The 23,990-nt window shown below is 39.8% G+C and overlaps 1 protein-coding gene across 2 annotated transcripts in view; it reads right to left on the minus strand.

Annotated features, from left to right (window-relative positions):
- The window catches only part of brinp2 (bone morphogenetic protein/retinoic acid inducible neural-specific 2), a 189,472-nt gene that overhangs the window by 31,480 nt on the left and 134,002 nt on the right, over positions 1-23,990 (minus strand). For both annotated transcript variants that reach the window (XM_030115651.1, XM_030115652.1), the window contains exon 6: positions 8,371-8,607. In XM_030115651.1, the coding sequence (XP_029971511.1) occupies positions 8,371-8,607 (237 nt within the window). The remainder of the gene's footprint in view (positions 1-8,370; positions 8,608-23,990) is intronic.

Genomic DNA, 23,990 nt, shown 5'->3' on the forward strand with positions numbered 1-23,990 from the left:
AGGGAAGAAAAACAAAGGGGGAAAAAAATCCGCTTGTGCCAAATGTATCCTTCCTGTGAAATAAATGAGGGGAATGAAAAGAGAAGTTCAGGGAAATCTTGCCAAATCTTCAGCCAAGCTGAAATTCATCTCTGCGACTAACAGAGAAAAATCCTTCCTTGTTTTGACAAATCCAGGAAGTGCATGTGGTACATCTACACCCAGAGACAGAATGCTTTATGACAGCAATAAAGGCGGAAATGGGCAGAGATTCAAAGCAGTGGGGTCCTGATAACACTGAGTGGAAGTCATGCCAGGACTATTTGTAGGTGGTACCAAGTATCAAACAGATTCCTGTTCGCTTACAGGGGCGCTTTTTCATTAACATAATCGAGGAAGAGAGACAAACAGAGGATTTATATTGCTCAACAAAATGACAGTAGGAAACGATCCAGATAGCATTACAAGATATCAATTGTAAAAATGATATTTAAACATTCAGACTGAGAGTTTATGGTTTTAACTATTTCTTTCGATCCACTCTATCAAAACGAGGATCTTTCATCTGTGATATTCATGATTTGAATTTAACCACTTAGCACATATGTAAACAAAATTGAATTCTTTTTTTACGCCTTACTTATGGATGAATGTTGCAATGATGAGAGAAGTTATCTTTCATTGTTGTTTCCAGTTAAATTTTAAAGTAACGCATTAAAAGTCCTCAATTTGTCCTCACAGACACTCAAGATGTCAGTTTTTCAAATACATTGCCTGTGGATGAGATTTTAATGAGGCTGTAACTTTTAATAAAGTTGGTCATGGATTGCTTTAATTTTTTTTTTCTTTTTGTCAAAACGTTGTGCCCATAAATTTATTAGGGGCTTCTTTGAGGGCAGAAACTAGCAAATAAATTTGGAAAAAAAAAAAAGTCTGCATAATTGGACACAGACTGAAACAGCTTCATGCTTCTGAATTGTCCAATACATTTAAAAACTTTTTTTTTTTTTTTAAATAAAACACAATTGTCTTTGTAATTTTCAGTACAAAAGAGTGATCCTTCTGCATGGAAAAGCATGTCTAAAAAGCAGGGTTCCTTTAAGTGTCAGGCTCAAAGGCATACATTGAGCCATGAAGACTCAAATGTAGCACAAAGGCCTGCATCGGTCCTTATACAAGAGCTTTATGCTTATTAAACTATGTATATCGATGTGCGGTCGTCTTTTAAATATGATTCCCTACAGATGCTGTTGTGCCGTGCTGTTAAAGAAGCTGAAGGTGTCCATTGTGAACAACCTTTTCACTTCTCATCTATAATAATACAGAAAGGGCCTGTACAAGTCTGTGCTTTCTGTTCAGTTATCAAAATGTTTTACTTTGCCTTTAGATCTGACTGCTGTTGGTCGCATTATCACCTTCTTCCATTTCAAGGGAGCTCTGCTTGCTCAGTGTCTTTAATTTACTTGATGCAGTGATGCATGAGATATAGCAGCTCCTCACATCGGCGACATTGTTAAAATGGTTGCCTGATTTCGTCGGGTCATTGTTGACACAAAGTGTTTTATTGTTAGTGCATACTGCACTAATGAGCAGGACTATGCAACCTGCAGGTAGTCAAAAGCACTGCTTGTTCTTGTAAACAAAGACAGGGCAAGACCTCCAGCAACTTCACGGCATCTGAAGCCGAGCTTCTTGTTACAGAGGAAATTATAATGTAGCCAGAAAGTTTGTTCGTTCGACTGTTTGGAGGACATGAATGTAAACATGGTAAATAGTTATGAAAGTGGATGATATGCATAATAATAGCTGCCATCATCTGTGATTTGCCTTCATCATGTTCCAAGAGATACAGACAGCCTGTAGACAAGCATGCACTAATATCCATGCAGGTTCTTTTGTTTTTGTTTGGCAGAGCAGCTAAAAACCACAGATATCACGCAAAGAAAAGAGAATATGTGAGCAGTTGATAAGAATGAGTAAAAGAAAGAAGGGTAAAGTATGGAGTTTCTTTTTCTTAGTGTCTGAAATAGCATATTCTGATGCACAAACTCTCAGAATGGTCACAATTAATCCCAAAGAGGCTCACTTACATAGTTCCACCACTAAAATGCTGAACATGACCGCGAGCTGATTCTTTCAATTCTTTACGTGAAGCACCTGAAGATTGATAATGCTTCACAACTAATCTGTAAGTCACTGCTCTCTCCAACACGAGGGGAATACAGCAGGATATGAAAGACTCGCTTTTGCTGTGGGATTTTTCCTTTTTCCTCCAGCTGTCTTCCTCTCAGTAGGGAGTTAACACTGCCTCCTTCCCACCCTCGGAGCAGGGAATTGAATCTTAATTACTGAGAAGCTCCGTCTTATGTTTCATGTATGAGTGACCTCATTTGTTAGTTATACCCTTTTCCTCACTCTCTGCAACATGTATGGCGGTCGGGAAGTCACATTCCTCTCACCGGCTGAGGTAATATCCTACAGATCCGGCTTAATGGCTTGCTTGTTGGGTGGAACATGCAATTGATATGCTAATTCTCACCCCGAGCAGAATTTCCATTATAAGATTGGCTCTTGAAGTTGGCACTTCTACCTGTGTGTCAGGGTAGTGTTGTGTCACCTGTGTTGGCTCGGTTTAGTTAATTATCTTCTAAAGTCAGTGTTCCAGACTCAAAGATGAAGACCCAGCATAGGTTACTGGAAGACTATGGACTACTTACACCAACGAGCCGTGCAAACCCGCAAAAATAATCTACGCGCAGGCTAACAGGAGTCATTTTCATTTTAACTGAATGCGACTGCCCAATCCATAGTAGAATGTAGTACCTTGTAGTCTTGGCTGTTTTGTAAGTAAACACACAAATTGGAATGTATTTGGAGACGGCCAAAAAAAAAATGTTGCTTTGCTTCCAGAAATGCTCAGCAGGGAACCAAATCTATTCTAATCCACAATCCAGTAAATGCAGCATTTTGTCCCGTGAAAGAAGCATTTCATTTATTCATTTGAAACTATCTCCGCAATCGTCAGTATTCAGATTGTTTTGGGAAAGAAAAAAAAAATCATTACCTGAACAGGAATTAATTAAATTTTTTGGAGAACAAGCTGGTGACTTACTTTGTGGAACATTACTGTACTTTTTCCTATGTAAATTGTCTCCAATCAATTTAGACTGCACATCAACAAATGGTAGGAAAGCAGAACTAAGCAGTGTTCATTTTAGCCAAGAGACTCCTGGAGGACGTCAAAGCGTGAGACTGGGGAGAAGCAAATTGCAGCGCTGCATTGTGAATTTGGCACTGCAATTTGAAAACACAGTGCGGAGAGCCAGGTATTAGGGAATCTGGTGGTGAGCTTTGAAGCTGGCTGTGTTTTCCAATTTCACAAAACCAAAGGTGTGATGTTCCTGACGCAACTTATTCACACCTTCCCAGGACATTATGCCTTCCAAAAAACGAAAGCTGAGATCTATGTAAAAAAGGAGAAGGGAGAACCTTCGAGCAGAGGCTTCCTCTGATTTGTATTCGAGTGCTATCAAGCTAGCTTTGAGTCTTTGGTTTTGAAATGGTGAGTGGCTAAGGTTTGAGGGGATAATTCTCCTTTTTTTTTTTTTCCTCCTCTCACACACACAATGATTCAGTCTCTCCCTTGTCCTCCTTCTGTCTCTCTGGCACACACATGAACAATCTATCACACACACCATCCTCCCAGTTGTTTTCCTCTCGCCACAATAAATTTATCAGCCGATCCCAGCAGACACGATTCAGCCCAACTTCCTAGGCACCCCCAGAAGCTACAAACCACAGTGTGTGTGTGTGTGTGTGTGTGTGTGTGTATGTGCATGTGTGTGAAGGGAAGATTCAGTAGGAGAGCAGAGATGGAAAGAAGAGAGCGAGCGAGAGGGAAGGAGAGACAATGAATACTAACACAGCGCTCTGAAAGTCAAACAATATTTGCTATGTAGATTACCCTCCTCTCATCTTCTGCATTCATTTTTCATCCCTTCTTGCCCCATGTGAGGCAGCAGCGCGAATGTGTGAGTAGAGTGTGTGTTCCCTAAAATTAGATAAAACTTTGATGATCCAGTGAATAGAGGCATGCCTGTGGCTGTACAGTAAATGCATGTCTGTTGTCTATCCATGTGTGTGTGTGTGTGTGTGTGTGTGTGCGTGTGTGCGCGCGTGTGTGTGTGTGTGTGTGTGTGTGTGTGTGTGTGTGTGTGTGTGTGTGTGTGTGTGTGCTGCCAACTGAGGAGGCACTGCTGATATTTTTAGCCCATTGCTCAAACACACGAGCCTCTAAAAGTACTAAAGGCCTCATTTTTTTTATGACAAACAGCTCAAAGTTAAGCTCCTGACAAAAACTATAACGTCAGCGAACAAGAAAAGCCTCGCAATTACATGCCTCCCTCTGCTTTAACACTGTGCATCTTTACAAGGATTTAATACGCGGCAGCTTTGCAAAGTCAGGTGCTGTCAAAATGAAGCCAAGAGAATGCAGGAAAATGCTGTTTACTTCCCTCATGTCACTCACCAAGCAATTTACACATAAGTGGCAGCTCGCTTACAATCACCTGAACACTGCAGACACACACAACACACACACACACAAACTTTATGAAAAGCTGCCAGAAACCTGGCTCCAATTAAATCCTTCCTACATCTTCCAAAGTCATTAAAAAAAGGGGCTTGTGATATGTTGTGCTGTAGCAAAGGAAAAGACCCCCCTCTCCCCAAAAAAAAAAAAAAAAAAAAAACCAAGCCAATTTAGGAAGTGAAGCCTGACTGGTTCTGCATCATTGGCGCCATCACATCACACACCTGTGTCTCGCTCTCTGTGATGAATAGTTTGGATAAAGAAACGCGGCTTCCTGAGAATCGGTTGTTCGGTGTATGGCAATTCGGATGTTAACGCAGAGACTGGATTTCACCGAACAGAATTCGAGATTATTTCTCCAACTGTATGTACCGCAAACACAGCTGACCTTGTTTGAAGTCTGAAAATGGTCTGAGCACTTATCCGTAAGGCTTCATCACATCTGATGCAAGAACTGGTGAGGCCTTCATGATACATTTCCTCATCAGATGATGGGGATGATCTAAGACTCTTCACAGACACGCTGCATTATTTCTAATTCGGTTGCAGTTTCGATGAGTGAGCGGAAAAAAAAAAAAATTGGTCTGAATCAGCTCAGTAATATTCTAAGTCTTGTGGGTTTAGAGTGTGAATGAGTTAAGAAATATTGAATTCTTATTTATCTTCTTTTAGAAATGATCCACTATTAAAGGCAGCTTAGTTCAACAGGAATGAGTCACACAGCTGGAGAGTATCTTTTGCGTTTCATAAAAGGGCAGAAAAGCTTTCACTTTTGTTAATAGACCCAAAAGTCGTATTCTCATATAACCCAGTATCAGCAATTGTCGTATTTGTACTTCCCTCATGGCTAGGGTTGCCAACTCCCAGAGATTGAAATAAGGAACGCCTCTCGCGGGCAGCTGAAAAAAACTGGGTTTTTGGGGGGTGAAAAACACATATATAACAGCATTTTGCCACAGTTATACCTACTACAGACTATAAAAACACATTAGGCGACTGCATTACACCTACAGTAGCAAGATTACAATAACTCATGATCAGCTTGATCTGTTTGTATTTGAGGCCTACAGTGAGACAGTTATCATTCAAGTATCATCATCATCATCATGGACAGCAGCTCTCAGCCACTGCACCGGACGGTAGAGCAGCTCAGCAGCTCCTTCAGAGGAGACTGAGACCCTCAGAGCAGGAAGGAGCTACCACAGGTCTCTCATCCCCACCGCTGTCAGACTGTACAGTTCTACTGTGTAGAATATGAGCAATAATCCTGGACATTATAATATTCTGCACCCCCCCCCTTAAGAAATTCAGCGACACTTTATCATCCATTCACTCTGCTGTATCCATTCACTCCGCTAAAACATATTGTACATATTATATATCATACTGTATAATTATATATTGCATCATATATTGCATATTGTATTGTATATATTGTATATAATATATATATCCTGTTATATTTTTAAGATTCAGGTTGTACATACAGTTAAATCTTTATTGTCTTTTGCTTCTATTATCAATCCTAGTATGATTTGCACTATCATTTGTTAATTATTGCACCATTCATTAGTTTTGCATCCTGCTGTGGGTTCTATGAGCCTATACACCTGTAAATTTCTCCACTGTGAGATTGATAAAGTCTTCTATTCTATTCTATTCTATTCTATTCTATTCTATTCTATTTTTATTGTTAAATGTGCAAAATAACATCAAACAGCTGCTGTCTCTTCTGGATTTTAACATGTTCTTTTTTTTATTTTCAACTAAAAAAGTGCAAAATCAAAACTGAAAAAACTTCTGAACAAAAAAACCAACAAGGTTCCGTTTCTAAACTGAAAACACTCCACAGTCTGCAGCAGCAGACACAAATCAATGAACTAAACATGATATATCCGATATGTAAACGGCACAAACTTACATGTCTCTGGAAGCCCTGCTGCGCTGCTGTAATGTTTTGATTTCCTTCTTCCCATGCGCTCTGTGACCAAACTGACTACTGGCCAATGAACTGCCGTAGCCTACGAGGAACGGTCTTTTTTTGACCAATGAGATCAGAGTGATTCTGTGTTGTCGAGCCATCTCTGTCAGCTCATTGGTCACAGAACGTCAGAGAGCCGGTGAACAATTTACCGTAAGTTTTCAAAAAAAGCGCAAGTTCCATTTCTCACGTTTTGACTCTCACAAAAATACGGAACAAAGTGCGTTCCTTTTCAGCTCAATACGGAACGCACACTTTTACATCCAAATACGGAACGATTCCGTTTTTCAAGGAAGGGTTGGCAACTCTACTCATGGCCCTCTTCCAGTGTGACATGTATTACCAATATTTTCCATTTTGGACACTCCATTTTAATGCAATCCCACGCAGTAGCTGACACACAGCCGATACTAACTTTTCCCAGTACGGATCAGCTAGAGAGACGTAAGTTTTATTGTTTTGAGGTATATAAGATTAGAAAAGATTATCTTAGGATCTCACATGGGCCTTAAATTACTGTGAAAGTAATTAAAGTAAATGTTTCCATAATCACTACACATCAGACAATAACTGTTAAAATAGAAACATTTAAGCTATTTTGTGTTTTAAAGCAAGTCAAACACATTGAATAAAGGTCCTAAAGTAAAAGCAATTATTGTTTTAGCCTGTGGAGACTCACAATACCTACAAATAAAGTTTGTTACAACACCAAATGTCAAAAAGACAACATGCTGAAGTTGTTTGAAGTGCACATATCAAGCTGTAGCAGTTTTAACGCAGGTAGATGATCACTTCTCTCCGTCAGCGCATTTCACAAATTATTATGAACATAGTCACAAAAACACTTCACAGGTACATGCTGTATAAACAGAGTGTTATTGAGAATAAACTGGGTCCAGCTTGGAGCAATAAATCATCACCATCCCACCTGCTACATCTGGAACCGCACAAACTTATGCAACAGAGTCCGTGTGCAGCTGTCCAAAGCCCATCTCTCTTATTTCACTGTAACACAGTCAGAGCATCCACAGGCAGCTTTAGCACTGAGCCAGCAGGAGGTTTTTTTTTTGTTTTTTAAATCAACCTTATAAAGCAAACTTATTCCTTCACTGATTAAAAGCAAAATTAAAAGCAATGGGATTTTTCCAGTGAGGAACACCTGTTGTTAATAAAACCAGTAAACTTTTTTGGGGAACATTTTCAGTTTGTGATTTGCAGAAACAGATGTTTGTCATTTTTCCTTGTAAAAATCTAAAGAAAAAGTATATATGTATTGAATGGTGGTTCAATACATTTTTTTCACCCCTAAACATGTTTTATGCAGTTTTGTTTTTGCATTCTCGTTTCAGTACATTTAGCATATATAAAATATGTTTCAAAAACGACGTCCCTTTACAAGGAAACAGCAGAAACGCTTAAAACAATGTGGTTAGTCGGTCAGGCTAGGAGATGGCACTGTTGGTTATTTTTGTGATGAAAGCACACACACACACACGTGTGCAGAGAATAATACGCTATAAACATTTACAATTGGAAGTCCACAACATCAGGGTGACGGGTGACGGGGTTTCGTTGGTGATATTGGTGACTCTCGATGGCACACATTGCCAGCAGTGGTGTACCAGAAAAGAGTATTTTCAGAAAGTTCCACCTCAGGAATTGTTTTCAAAAAGTTGCCTTTAGGACCTTAATCAGACTGTCATCAATATTATGAAGAAGAAATGATTACCAAGCCGACCACATGCACTCTTGTCAGACCCTGAACAGTTTTTTTCAAGCTCAATGCCAGGAAAAGCCCAAAAACCACTGCAGCGCATACCTGACTCCATGAACTCTTGGTTGAAGCTGTTCCAAGCTTCTTTGCTCTTGTCCAGGTTCTCCTCCATGACCTTGATGTCAGCAAAGGGACAGTTGCATTCTGGGAAGCGGGGAGCGCACCGGCACCAGCAGTCATTGTTCCTGCAGAGCAGCTCACCCTCTGAGTTGCATGCCACATAGCTGAGGGCTGCTTCCACAAAACGCCCACGCAGGAACTCGGGCAGGACATCTTGCAGACCTTTGAAAGTGAAAACGAGATGGGAAAATACGTTGAAACTTATATATCTTCATTTTTCACAAAAAAACCTTTATTTTTTTTGTTCCTTTACATTCCGGATTTATATGCTATTTTTGTACAAAATAAATCAGGAAATGTGAAGAATGCACTGTTGCAAATTCATTGCCTTAATACGTGAAATCAGTTGGGATTGAGAACACTGAGTGTAATGTGTGCAAATGATTTCATTCTTACATGACACAGGATTTTCCACAGAGGAGGGTATTGAAAATTGCATGTTGCACACTCAAATTGTATATAAATACACAGTCATAGAAACTGTAAGCTTAAATTATTGTTCCTGGATAGAAGTGTTGTTCAAATGACAAGATTCCACTGCAAATGGGTGTTCAGCAGACACATTTTTAAACATGTAATACGATTTTCAAACATACCCTGTATCAACACTCCATGACACCAGGGTGACAGCTCTAATTGAAGCTTCAATATGTACATAAGAGCATTATCTATTAAAATGCTCATCTGCTCCACAGCCTGTGTACCATCACTGCGTACTTCATGGGGAAACTGACACTAATAGCATGTCTTATCGTGACACAGGCTAATAGAAGCGACATGTGCAAAGACAACAGATAATAACTGGCTGAATCTATGCATGAGTGTGCGTGCATGTGTGTGTCTGTCTCGATGTCTGCTTCGTGCCTCAAAGGATCGGTCCACAGTTCAGATGACTTTCTATCTGGTTTCATTTTTTCCGTGGCAGTTGTCGGAGGGCGTATTTCGATGCATCTATGAGTTTCACAAGTTGAGAAGCTCACCCAGGGGTATATTTCACCAGTGCTGGGAGCAGTCACCATAAACAACCTGCTGTTTTAGCCTGTCATGCACAGGTTGTTTCCTTTCAGCAGCTTTCATTATTTCGTCTCCCTGCTGTGTAATGAAGATCCACAAATTATCATCAGAGCATGAATGCATCCCGTTATTTACATATTTTTTTTCAAAAGACGGTGGTAGATTTTCAGTTAGATGAACATCTAACGAAACTATTATTGAGGAAATCATTTTGAAGTCTATTTTCGTGATCACAGCATTTTTTCTTAGTTTAGATTGCATCATATGCAAGAAAAAAAATGTTTTTTGATTGCAAAAAATGTGATGCGAGCAGATAATGCTTGCAGATATGAAGTAATTTGCCAGTGCTTTAAAGAGCAAACACTGAAGTATTCCTAATGTAAGTGTATTAAGTAAATATTGTTTGAACATGTCTGTTCCAAAGGTAACACAGTACGATTATTAACATTGTTGGGCATACATTTACTGTACAATCTCCATTAATTGTGTAAATGAACAAGACACTTGGTCACTTATATGCTACATTTTATTGTTTGATATACTCACAGACCATATTGTAGTTCCAAGCTAGACAGATGTTGCAGGTAAGCAGGTGCAAAAGTTCCACATGAACATTTAACACAGGAAAAAGACCCTATTATGGCCACGAATATGTTTTGAAGGTATTTGAAGCCTTGAAGGCAGAACGATAATAATCATAACCTGGATGATTGAGGATGCTGTGAGGCAAAACTCATAAACATATACGTATATAAGATATGCATCAGGTGACCCTAAATACCTGAACACAGTAAACTGCCATTCATAGAGAGACAGCTGAGTGAATGAATGAATGGATATAGATCCTAATTTGATCATGCATAAATGCAAAAAAAAAAAAAAAAAACAACAACAGCCATGGCTTGAGTTGATAACTCTGATTAATTCTCACATGAATCTGTTTAATTCCTCCGGCACATGAATTTTACATTGATGTTAAAATGAGAAAGAACGTGGCTAAGCCATAAACACTTCTTCCTTGCCATTGAATATATGACATTAATACATTTGTACAAAGTTTAGAATATGATAATTAGCACCCAGGGTATGTCTGCTATATTTTACAGTCAGTGAACTTATTGGCATGTCACTGCAGATGACGATGCAAAGATGTGATCATTAGTCAGAGATAAGGTGATTAGTCTTGTAATATTTTTTTATTAATCAATAAAGTGTGACCGTGAGACAACACATGTCTCCATTGCACTGATAGAAATGAATGCAGCTATAGCACTAATGCACAAATGGATAAAAAGAGAAGTTTCTAAAACAATGTTGCCAGTTTTTGCAGAGTTTCCAAAGTCTCATTGAAGAACTCATTCGTGATGTACTAATTGAACAGTCAACCCACAGAGTCACGAAAAAAAAGTCTGGATCAGTGGAAACACGTTCCGACTTCATGTCTTTAAATAGCAGATGACGTCACGTTCCGACACCGCGGTCCTTTTCCATTTTAATAAAACCACAGTGACATGTTAATTATTACTGCTAAAGTTTCGTGACTGCACAGCTTATTAAAGTGGATGTGTGATCTTTAAAGTGCCCCATCATCTCTGAGAAAGCAGCAGGCGGCTTTCATAAGTCTTGCTGTGTGGTGTTCACGCTGCTTCTCAGAACCTGTCTGTTGGTCCATGTCTGTCTTCCTATTCGGTCCGTCGACTAATCATCAATTTGTTGCGTCAAAAGCTTTTTCTCTCTCTCTGCTTCACAATCTCATTCTGGATGATTTTCAACAGCCAAGTCAATCCCGCTGTGCCCCGCAATGAATATGCATGTCTCTTCTTTGGTATTTACTCTTTCAATGGTTTGGAAAAAGATGTAATTAGTCACATTTTTCCTCTTCCATGCTTTGGCAGGTGCTTTGAGGTTTTTGCGTGTGCGTGCGTGTGTGTGTGTGTGTGTGTGTTTGCTAGCTCCCAATCTGGCAGGGGTGTCTTCAGTTTGGGAGACAGCAAGATAACACTCTTCCCCTCAGTCGGAGCGCTCCCTCTCTTCCACCTCGTTGTTTGTTGATGTTTTCCTTCAGTGTGGAGCCTTGTTTTCTGTCTTTTGTTCCATCAGTTGTATTCACACTGTCAAACTGGTAAAGTAGTAGTACCACTAGGAGTAGAAGTATTTTCTTATGTCTTTGTGCTTGGAGTCACATAAAAAAACAAATCAATATTATGTGGCACATACAAAAAAATGAAAACCTGCAATGTTTTAGTCAGCCTTTCTTTAACAAGTCTTTTGATAGCAAAGAAAATAGAAAACTGTGTTTCAATACAAAACATTGAACACTTTGACAAGCTGTTGATTCAATGCGGTGGAGACACTGATATACATTCAAGTTTTCAGCCATTGCTAAACCAGAGACGACAGGCGTGTCTTATTGACTAATAGTAATGAGTAAAAGATACTGTGGTTTGGTCAAAAGCCCTTAAGATAAGATTTTCCACAGTCATTCATGTACTAACACGATTGGCAACAACAGCTATAGGAAGCACGCTTAAAGTCCAGTGGTTTGAACAGTATTGTTTCAACACGAGGAGAGACCTTGATGGAGGGTCGAACCGGATCCAGATCCAGATCTACCAACTGAGCCACAGCCGTCTGTGTTCGATTAGTCAGAGCTGAAACCTGTCAAGAACTTATGATTTCTTCTTAAGTGGAGGGAAAAAAGTCCTCAGAGCCACTCTACAATGGGGCTGGAACCTGCTGTCAAAGCAGCAAAAGCATCAGTAACACGATGCTCACAAGTAACTGATAAATTTAATCATCACCTGCAATTCAGAGGTTTGACTTCTCTCCAACATGCTTTTGTTTCTGAGCGAGTTCATAATTTAATCTGACATTTTAAGACACTGGACATTTGACTTTGATGACCTGCCATTAATTATCAGAGTATTTCATATTTCATTTGTTGTGTAATGAATCTAAAACACTTAGACTGCACTGAACAGCACTGAACGTCTTTCATCTTTTGGTCAATTTACTGCAGAAGCATGAAAGGATAAAGACTCAAGACCCATTGTAATCCAGTTTCTTTTCCCCTATTTTAAGTTGAAGGATTTTACCTTTATCATGAAATATCATGGCTGAGGAGCTTGATCATAACAGGCCGGAGACGAGCTGTATCGCTTTGTCAGTCTGTCAGAGAGCTATTGGCCTGCTCAATGATTGGCGGAGTGAGAAAATTATTCTGTCTGAAAAGCTACGGAATCAGCCGGGACATGAAACCAATTACATCAGTCCCTTCAGCAGACTCCTGAACTCCAACAAAGTGCGGATCAGACTGACAGCTTCGGTTCTCCGGGTCATATTGAAATCTTGATATATTGCTGTTACTGCAGACGTTTTTAGCCTGCATGAACTCGGCAGCTGCTTATAGCCGATAACATTTTTTCATGTTAGTTCATGAGATTTAAGAGCTATAACAGAAAGTCAATTTCCCGTCATTGTTGTGGTGACTGTTCCATTGTAAAACCCCCCTCTCTCTGTCTTTCTCTCCATCCATTTCACTCTCTTTGAGTGTGTTTAAGGCCAGGTTTATGCAATGTTTTCAAGTGAAAATGGAAAACTTCCACTGCGTTGTTGGTTTCTGTTTACACGACAACGGTGCATGGAGCCACTGGAGACGCTACTTTTTGACAATGGCTTTTGAGGTGGAAACAGAAAAAGAAAGCATGATGCCTTTTCTTTTGAACTATAGTTGTGTAAATGCTCGTCTTTCTTTCCAGTCTTCTCTTTTTCACGGCCGATACTTTCTGCACGTCTCTATCCTCACTTCTGTACACTGTTCCTTTTTGCTGTTACTGCTTTAAGTTTTCTTTTGGGGCTCTGATCATTGCCAAACCCTGCTGGAACTGCAAAGACACCTTTGTGAAATGTTCACTTTCAATCACATGAGTTTCTGTGCTTTGCTCAAATCTTTAGCCGGTTGAGTGTTCCTTTCTGAAAAGATTCAATCTTTTGAAGTGGAACCTCTTGGGTGGATTCTTGGACCACTGGAGGATTTTGTTTGAGAATTAATAATCACTGCATCAATCGACTCCTGATGGAGAGACGAGCGATGCTGTTCTCAAGCTTTGCAATGTCTATATTGCAGTCTGGGGCTGCACAGGTGTGTAGCGGTTAGCACTCTCACATCACAGCAAAAATCTCATTAGTTCGAATACTTGGCTGGGACCTTCTGTGTGGCATTTGTTTGTTCTAAATGTATGTGTGCTGGTTCCTTTGGGTAGTTTTTTTTTTTTTTTTTTTGATCCCACAGTCCAAACCTAACTCTCCATTAATGTATATACACGCATGTGTAATGACAACAAATTTGAATCAAAATCTTAATATCATGCATATGAGGTTAATTGATGCCTCTAACTAGCCGGAGGGCGTGAATGTGAGTGTTTGTGTTTGCGTGTTTCCTTGCAGTTGCTCAATGATGCATCCTGCCTTTGCCGATGTTAATAGGGGTCAGCTCCAGCTGCAGCCGCACCATGAACTGGATGAAGCAGCCGCTCTGATGATGACCCTTACTTCAGAAAGTTCACACCCTCCAGTCTGAGATAATTCTCACCTTCCCCTTGCTGTGACTGTCATTCTTGGGCTTATCTGGACAGTGATCTGATCACTCAACTTCAGAGTGACAGTTCAGTCACTCACCATCCATGCTGTCGTTCACTTTGACGACCTGCTGAAGTTGTTTTTTTTTTTTTTTTAGACTTCTCAGTTCACCGGCAGTCTGTTGCTGCTTCGCTGACAGCAGCACTTCCCTCAACAACGCCACTTCTTACCCCCTGATCCCACAGCACACGTCTACCTGCGGTACGCCGCTGCGCGTTCACGTCCATTTGTGTGCGCGCGCGTCAACGCCCACTGCATGCGTTCTCCTGCGCTCTGCTCCGTCACAGAGCTCCAAAAACATTGTGAAGCGCATGTGTGAGACGTTCAAGATCTCGCGTTAACTCCATTACCCTTTCACAATAAAATGAGCGCACAAACGTAGTGTATTAAGAGGACAAACATTCCCACTAAATGGAAAACAAACCATATGCTTATTTTGTTGACTCCAAAAATGTATTCAAATGTCGAAATATGCACATTTTCAGTTTTTTGGATATTTTTAATGAGCTTTATTTATGACAAAATGCATATATAAAACAATATTGTTACAAATAGATGTATAACTATATGACTAACCATATCTTGTAACCTGGCACAATATAAGTACTAAAGATTATACAAAGATACTTCAGTGAACATCTCTGACAGTGACCAAAATGTAAACGTTTCAAATTCTTTAATTTTGAAAACACAGAAGTTGTTTCAGTTCTCTTTCCTGTTTGGAGCTATCCGAACAGCGGGTGCGTCCAGCGCGACGCAGCCGAGCGCTCCAAAAACGCGTGCTGTGGGATCCAGGGGTTAGACTCAAACCTCACTCTGCTTACACTCCTCCCAAGAGTGATTTATTTTTTATTTTTTTATTTTTTTGCCAGCACCATCAGCAGTTCAGTCCAGTTGGTTACTGTTCTCAAGGCAGTGAAATATTTGTGGGTCAATTTTCAAGTTTTCACTGTAACATAGACCCTTTTCACTCATTCACTCATTTCACAAGAAAAAAAGCTCCATCCTTTGCTCACTGTTCTTCCTTCATAGACACTTTGCTCCATTCTCCTCCCCAAACATATTTCCAATCCTCTTTTTTTTTTTTTTAAGCCACCTGGTAATAAAGTTTTTTTTTTCTGATTCTGAAAACTCATAGAGACATTTCCCTCAGCTTATCTTTGGAGGTTGTAACCTCTGGTACCCTCAGGGCTGAGAAAAGTCTCCAGAAAAACTCTCACAATCGTGGATACATATCGACCATTAGAAGTAAAGTCTGTTCTGTTCGGTCTATTCTGTACATATGGGAAGTCTGGTATGTATTTGATTTTAAATGAAGGGGGGAAAAACATAAATAAGAACAAAAATAGAGAGAATGGGAGAAAAATTTGCAGCTTGAAAAATATTTATTTCATTATGTATTGTAAATCTGTGAATTTAACAAACAAGTAGGGCTGCACCTTATTGTTTTTAAATGATTGAGATTTTTCTTTTTTCATTATCCCAGTGCCTGCAGCTTGCACGGTGACGTGTTCTCTATATTCAATACAAGTTGATGAAAGACAAATGTTTCTATGAAAACAGAAATGGGGAGTGGGAATTACAACTTTTTATTGAGCGCGGTGTTCAGGCAGACATTTGTCAGGGATTCCACCTCCTCTCACCTTGCTGCTATTCCCACATTTGAAACGCGCATTTTTTTGCTGCAGCCCCACACTGTAAATGCTTGCCTTTATCAACACGCAGCTCACACCTGCTGATCAAAAATGAATAGAAACACACACTTGAATGTGCTGCAGAATGTGTCTCGGGTGAATCTTTGCCTCTGGCTGGTATTTTCTAAATTCTCGAAAGACACGAAGGCACCAAAGATGCAATTAGGCCTGGATGAATGTCAGCGAGGTGGGAATGACACAGCAGATGGATGGAGGTTAAAAGGAGCCTTCATCGTGACTCTTTTTCAATTGTTCAATACACATAAGCCTGGAACGGAGAATTAAAGTAAAAGAAGTCACATTTCCCACCATCTCAATAGGAGAACGTTTCAGCAGAGTCAGTCAAGTTAGCACATCACTGTCTTCTGCAACTTTTTCAAGAACCTCACAATTTTAATGAGCAGCAACTATATTTTAATCATAGTTTCTGCAGAAGGTAAGTTAAACTGTGTCAGCTTGTCTTTACCAATTGATGCTGAAGCTTTATTGGGAAAGTGTCCATGTTTTTTTTTAATTTCCTCTTTCATTCGTGTTAAATAAAAATTGCTAATGATGACTTTATATCAATCATAGATGTAATGAAAAGAAATGGAGGTGCAACATAAAACAATTGCTAAATTTGTATATTCGGTGCAAGTAATGACAATGCTTGATACGTTTTAAACTGAAACTAAATGGTAAGACTTTATTACATAATTGCTGAAATAAAGAGAGAAAGACGGCCTATTCTCACTTATAAATCATGAGATGCATGAAATTATGGAGAGTTTGACACTTTTCCTATATATTTTATGATGGATGAATAAATGGCACATGGTGTTAGTCTTCACTGTCATGGCTTTCCACTTTCGACAAAAATTAGCCTCTTAGCAAAGCACTTCTACATAAAATCTACCTAATCTTAGCAGGAATGAATGGATGCACCACTGCATTATTTACTTTTCTTGGACTGATTGAGGAGGATGATTAAGGACTTCAAGGACTTTTTTACGATAGGTTTCATAACATCAGTGTATAAAGATTTAAAGCCTGGTTACAGACTCTCTAATGAACAGCTTTGATTAAGTGGGTACTGCTTCATATATTTTTTAGATTTAAGTTTGACATCATGATGAGGATATAAGACTTTCTACCTGATGTACTTTTGCACTAATTGTTTTTTAGCATATAAATATGATTCCCCCACAACCCTGGTCCTCGTGAAACGGAAACAGAACATAGATGGATGGATGGAACAAATAGAAAAAGTTGGCTGTGGCTCTGAGAGATACGTGTTGTGTGTCATGCTGTGAATTGTCGAATGCAGACGGAACTTAGATGATGAACTGAGCACTCTGCGTCTTTGTTGCAGCCTTGTTTCATCCATGTTTTACATTTCTGTAATTCGTCACTGTGGCACCATATTCCAGGACCTGTACCAGAGCATGTGCGTGGCTGATGAAACTCTGGAAACTTTTTTGGAAGTATAAGCCTCTGATCAGCGTTCTATCAGCAGATATATCAGACTCTCTGTGGTGTATTCGGCTTGCTTACTGGTAGGATGAAATGAAACATGAAACATTTCTATTTTTTCTTCCAAAGTCAAGGAGCCTCATTCAAATTCCAGCTGGGTGCGTTGACATGCTTACTGCTATTCTGATCACATATTCTTTGAGTATCTTGGTTATTTTCTGTCCATATTAATATATTTTCATGGTTTGAAAAGAAGCAGACTCATTCTGTTTTAGAGAAACGTTGACGTGAAGCCTGGGGCACACTGGCTGAAGGAGGATAATGTAGCAAAAGCAATGAGTACAACTATTCATTTTTATTATTATGATTATATCTGTATCATGCGGTGAAAGAACCTGAGTGGTTTGATGTAATAAGATCAAAAGAGGAATCAGTCAGCAAGTCTAAAGTTAGTTCATTTAGTTCAATCCTAGCGTTATATTTTATGTATGTATGATTATTGAAAGAAGTTCACTTATTTAACTCATTTCCACCACTTTAGTGGTCTCAAAGCACCTCACATTCACATGAAAGCTGCTATGCAAGGTGTTTCACCTTCAGTAGAAACACTTTAGGGTTCAGTGACATGAACAGAGCGGTTTGGGGGATTAAACCACAGACATGAGGAAAAATGCACAAAAATACTCAAGTTACATTTCCCCCATGGTGGTTATGTTCAATTAGGATAAAAAAAAAATCCTCTGTGGCAGCTTTAGTTTTTTTTTGAGGCCACAAAATGTTGTTGGGACTTTTGACACATCTTTGGAGGGGCAGTTTCTAATCGTAAGGGCTGAAGCGGTTGTCAGTTTTGACAAACCTCAGGAGTACACTTCATGTTTTCGGAAAAAATCAATGAAAAAATGTCAACTCGGAACTCAAGTTGCAGAAACTAGTAGAACAAAGGGGAACCAAGATGCGACTCGACTCTTTCCACATCGATGCCCAATTCTTGGATCACAGCGTTCATTGATTGACAGCTGGAGGTGGTATCGCGGGAAGATTGTAGCAATGGAAAAGGAAAAGGGGAAGATGAAATGAAGAAGACACACTGATCAATATGATGCATTAATGTCTAATACTGTTACAAAAACCTATTTTCCCCAATGTACTACTGGAACAGAGTGTAGCTTTATAAATATAATATGACGTTTATATCACAGTAATCAGGAAAGTCAAAACACCAACAGTGAGAATTTAGGATAAAGACCGTTGGAGGAAGCACACATAAAATAGTGTCTCATTACCACACCTTGAGGTTGCTACCTTTCTTGTTATTCCTGGTTGATTTATAACCTATTTTAAGTTGAATTCTAATTAATCTAACATCGGTGTCATTTTATTAATTACATGCTGCTCTGTGGAGGGAGCATTAAGACAATCATTTAATCACTTAATGAATCAAACAGTCATCAATCATCCATACTGTGAGTGTTACAAAGTTTAATTACATACTGATAGTGAGCCAAGTGTCAGACTTTGGACTAACGAAGCACATTTTGCTTTCTGATAATAAGATTATGGATTTAAAAGTCTTTCTTGGCTTGTATGACCTTATAAAGTGTGTGTGTGCGTGTGTGTGTGTCTGTAATCAGTGTTTTGTTTTTTTTTTTTTTTAAAAAGGACCTCGGCATTCATGTTTTATTTCCAGTCTTATCTCTTTGTCGCACCTGTCTCTGGCCCCCACCAATAATTTCAGAAAAAAACAGTGGGTGTCTCCTTTTGATGGCGGCTTTTAGGGTCATTACCCATGAGGCTTTGCTTCCATCCACACTCAGATTTAGATCACCCCAGTGGACCAGAAATAGCATACCCATGGTTTCCTTGCTCTCTATCTCTCAATCTCCTGCAGAGAACACACTTTCCATTTTGGGCAATTTGAAGCTCTTAAGCCTCCCCCATGATCACCATCCCCTCTGTTATCAGTGCATGTGTGTGTGTCTCTGTGTGTGTAGTTGTGTAATTTCTCAACCTTTGCCTTGGTGAGTGTTTGGTCCACTACACAGGAATGCACTTTCAGCTGTAAAGGAGATGGTCTTGGTACCCTTGGACTATATTCCTACTCCCATGGCCTTGGGGTTTGGCATAGACCCAACTTCAAAATATAGTATGTGCGCACACACACACACACACACACACACACACACACACACACACACACACACACACACACACACACATGCACGGACACGCAAACACACACCGCTGCCCTTTTCTTTCTTACTTTTGACGTTTCCACATGACTGTCACTGAAATTTTTCTGCAGACTTGCTGCAAAAACCGAAAGACGCATTTTCCACAGCTGCTGTCCGGAGCTGTTACGTCTCTCCCAACACACTTTAGTTCTCTTTCAGAAGGGTTGAGTTTCATTGTGGATTTATTGAAAATGCGGGGCGGGAAGGCTGGGAATAGATAAGACCTGCTTAGTTTGGAGTCAGCTAGATCAAGTAGGTCTTTCACCCTCCACCCACCGCCCCCCACACTCCTTCTCAGTGATGTGTCTCATTATCTTTAAACACCCTTTACATCTGAGACCGGCATTTAGAGCTGTGGTGTCAAAGCAGGCTCTGCTGAAAAAATTTGGCAAAAGATTTATATGCTGCGTTATATGGTGACAGCTGGTGTACTGAGAATTTGTTTCAGTGACTGCCCAGAGCTAGGCCTGAGCAGAGAGAGGCATTTGACAGACCTCTTACCCTGCAGGAACTCGCAAGTGTTGTACAGCATCTGTCCCCAAGGCCCTGCTCCTGCTATTGATGAAATTCACACAGCGATCAGAGAAAGGTCTGAATGAGGTGCTGGTGGAGAAGATCCCTCGGAACGTTTCTCAAGTTCTTCCGAGAAGGCCACCCAGTCAGTAGGAAGTAGTATAATTTCTTAATGATCAAATGAATTTGGAGAATAGTGTTTGTGCTTGCGTCATGTGGAAGTCAAACCACTGGCCGGAGGCTTCATGTTGAAAATATCATGTAAAGTATAGACTTGTTTTTTTATGTTGTATTCCAAGGAGATCTACTGAGGACCAGTGATTCTTTACGATTCTGACAGAATGCAACATAATAGGAAAAGGCTTTTTAGTTGAAATTGAATGTGTCCGTCATTTTTTTTGCAAGTTACTTTTAAAAAAGTAATTATAGTTAGTAGTTACTTCTTCAAAAAAGCAAGTGAGTTAGACTATTTTAAAAATAAAAAAATACAGAGCAAAGTAACTTGTGTTACGGAAAGAAAAAAAGAACATGTATAGATACGTCAAAGAATTTGAACATATGTTCAAATATTCACTATCAAACAGAACATAGGATTAATGAAATAAATGGACACTGGACAGAATAAATTACAAACAGGAAACTACATTAATCAAAATGTTCAAGTATTGCAGTCAGTCCAGACCAGTCAAATTTAATTTGTAAGTGTAGATAGTAATTCTACATTTGTAAAAAAAAAAACAAAAAACTAAACAGAACTATGTCAATAGACGTCTATACTTCAATTTGAAAGCTGCCTTTGAATGATCAGGGCTCTCCATGGCTGTGTCTCTGTCTGCTCTGCACTACCCTGTTGTGTGTGTGCGCTCAGTGAGGTGTTTGTGTGTGAACATCTGCCCAGGTCTGCCTCTGGTTGGTTAACTATGACAATATTTGTCTTCCTCAGCCAATCAGCAGCACTCATGCCACTGTTTCATTCTCTAAGCTCCCGGTCAGAGGAAGACAGCTTCATAGGCCGTACGGTGACCGCCATTACCGTTTCATCTTGCTCGACCTTGGGGGACCATGCCATCTTTAGCTCATAAAAAAAAGATCTGTTTTCGGTCACCTCAGAGCCAAAAAGTTGTAGAGGTGAAATCAGCACTATTACACTCTGAGCGTAATGAAATTTTGTGGTACGATCGTCACCTGATGCGCTTTGCACCAATATGGTTCCTGCTCTCTGCACACAAACTTGATGCTCCGCCCCTTTGTTATAACAGCTGGAGGAGAAAAAAACCAAGCTAAAAGCGTGCCAAACTATAGTAATGCTGGATAAAATAATTTGTTTGATTACCCATTCCAATAAAAAATCACTCCGTTAGTAACAAAATTTATTTTAATGCCATTATTCTCATCACTTGTCATTACTGCTTTAAACTGTCAGATTAGGCTGAGTTTAGTCCAGTGGTTTCATGTGTATAGTCAAGACTGCTCTGAATTATGTCTCACAAAGGGATCTGGGTGAACGTTTTCCTCTCTGGAGTCTTTTCTTGGCACTGAGATACCTTTTGTATTCTAGCAGAGTGTGTTGTTATCAAAGTTAACCTGTACTGAGGAGATTATTATTATGACTGTAATATGTTCTAATGAAGCACAAGGACAATGTGAAGCCTTGAGCTTGTCCTCATGAAAGTGGCCTCCCGGTTAGAAATGAAATGCAAGAGGGCTTCTGAGGCTGTGGACAGATTCAAGGCTTTGTTTTTATGTCGCTGTAGGATTATAAAGAGAAGAGAAAGTGGTAAGAGAATAAGCAGGGAATGTGGAGCAATGTTACAGGGAAGCTTTTTTGCAAAAATCCTTAAAGGCTGCAAATAAACGGACGACCCTCACTCTCTGGCATCACTCCTATGTGTTTCAGTCTACAGATCTGCATGACGTTTCACAGGACGCTGAAGTGGCAGTTGTGTACCTGCCAGTGCAGAAGAGGCCAAGATCTAGTGGCCATGCAAAGTGGGCTTTGTTATTTTGGCCCTAAAGTGTAGCAAAGCCTGTTGTTGAGCTTGATGTCTGTGGCTTCCTGGGTAATCAGTCCAGTTTTCCCAGGAAGAACATTTCTAAGCTGACTGATTTACATCTACTGCAGTCACAGTTACTGCCATCAAACACAAATATGTATCATTTGAGGTAATTTGGAGAACAAGGTAGAATTTTTGATAGTCTAGTTAACAAATCTGACGGGTGAATAGAATTCTTCTTTTTTTCCATTAAAATAGTTTCCATTTGCAATCCCTCTGCAGGGTTGTTTTAACACCTGGCATAGAGTTTTGCTACTCCTAATTATATGAATAATTTTAATATATAATTACAAGTACTGTAAACCCTCAGTGTAACACCAGGACCTAATCATTTGGGGGTTTTTTTAGCACCAAATTAAATCAAGTGAGAGCCATAAAAGTGCAAAAAAAAAAAAAAAAAAAGAAAGAAATCTATGATGCTAGTGCCATGATAATCAAGTATTTTTATTCTGTGCAAATGTTCTTAAAATATATATTTGATAATAAACCCTGTTATTTATCGTTATTAAAGTGATTGCTTAGTGAAGACTTGAGATCAGGTTTCTTTTCATGAATGATAGCGAGCTTTGCAATGACTGCTACAAAACAGGAAGGTGTTTTCACGAGCTTTGGTAAAATGCCCAGATATTTGAAGGTGTTTTCACCTTGACAAATAAAGGCTTCCTCTTTTTTTTTTTTTGTTCGGTCCTCCGATCCAGCGGAAGCACAGAAAAGCTTAAAGCAGACAGCGGTCAAGCTTTCAGAGGTATTTTAGTAGGTGGCACAGTTAGCTCAGCGGTTAGCACTGCTGCCTTCCTGCCCACAGGTCCTGAGGTCCATCAAACCTACGCTGCCTTTGGTCGTGCTTCTGCCGCTCCCAGTTTGACAGTTTGTCTCAAAGGGTACAGAGGAATGAATATAAAACAAATGGACATCCTCCAAATTCTCTCATTCCCTGGAGTTTCCTGGTGGTTTTTGTGAAATTTAAAAAATGTATTGTAAAGTTCAGAAGGTATGACAGGGTTGATGAAATGAGTCATTGGCAAATATGATGTTCGTAGCTTCTAATCATTTTGAATAAGGAGATGAGAGTGGGCGATCGAAGGAGAAACTTTCTGTATGGCTTCGGTGAAAGTCAGCCAATAGCTTGCACTGGTAATTGAGAGAAAGGCTGGCAGAAAGTGCAGAAACATGCCACTGAAAATAAGGCCGCTGAGCAGCTTATTCACAACATCACTGGGACAAACATGCTGAAGCACTGACTGATCCAACCATATGGGAATGTCAAGTAGTGTGTTGTGGTGATAGCGGGAAAAACAGTGCAGCATTTGTTATGTGACTGTGACAATGAAGGGTTTGCTCTGGGCAGAGAGGCTGGTCATTATGCTCTCCACGTTGCATTGCTCTTGCATAGTTTACTGAGGCAGCCCAACGGTCAACATGAAAACCATACAAATGAAAAAGGCTGTTTTTCAAGTTAAACAAATAGATAGTGGCATTGGATGGGTGTGTCTGTGCAACAGTGGTTTTGAGCAGAAGCAGCTCCGAGGTAGACTTTTTTTTTTTTTTTAAGCAAAATGTATTGAAATCATGACATCATCCTGATAACAATCAGCTGTTGAATAAACAGAAATCTCAAACTGGGGGCAACTGAAGACGGTTGAAGAAAGATCCAAGGAACTTGGGCCGATGATTATTTTCACTCCAGCACTGGAGGGCCTTATGAACCTTCTCTCAAGAGTTGCCCAGCTCCACATCTGCCTGAGGGATCGATCCAATGTATGGCGTGGACTCTCCCAGTCGGCGTTTCGACGCACATCAGACCTACACTTGCCTGAAGGTAGAGCCTCAGCTCTAAAGACTTTTTTTTTTATAACTTGTATCTGCTCACATGGGCTATTGTGTAGAAAGCGGGTTGGGTTTCAGTGGTGATTATGTAAAGTGAAGGTTGCTTAAACTGTCTTCTGCAA

The sequence above is a fragment of the Salarias fasciatus genome, chromosome 18, assembly GCF_902148845.1.
Source record: "Salarias fasciatus chromosome 18, fSalaFa1.1, whole genome shotgun sequence".
NCBI classification, from domain to species: Eukaryota; Metazoa; Chordata; class Actinopteri; order Blenniiformes; family Blenniidae; genus Salarias; species Salarias fasciatus.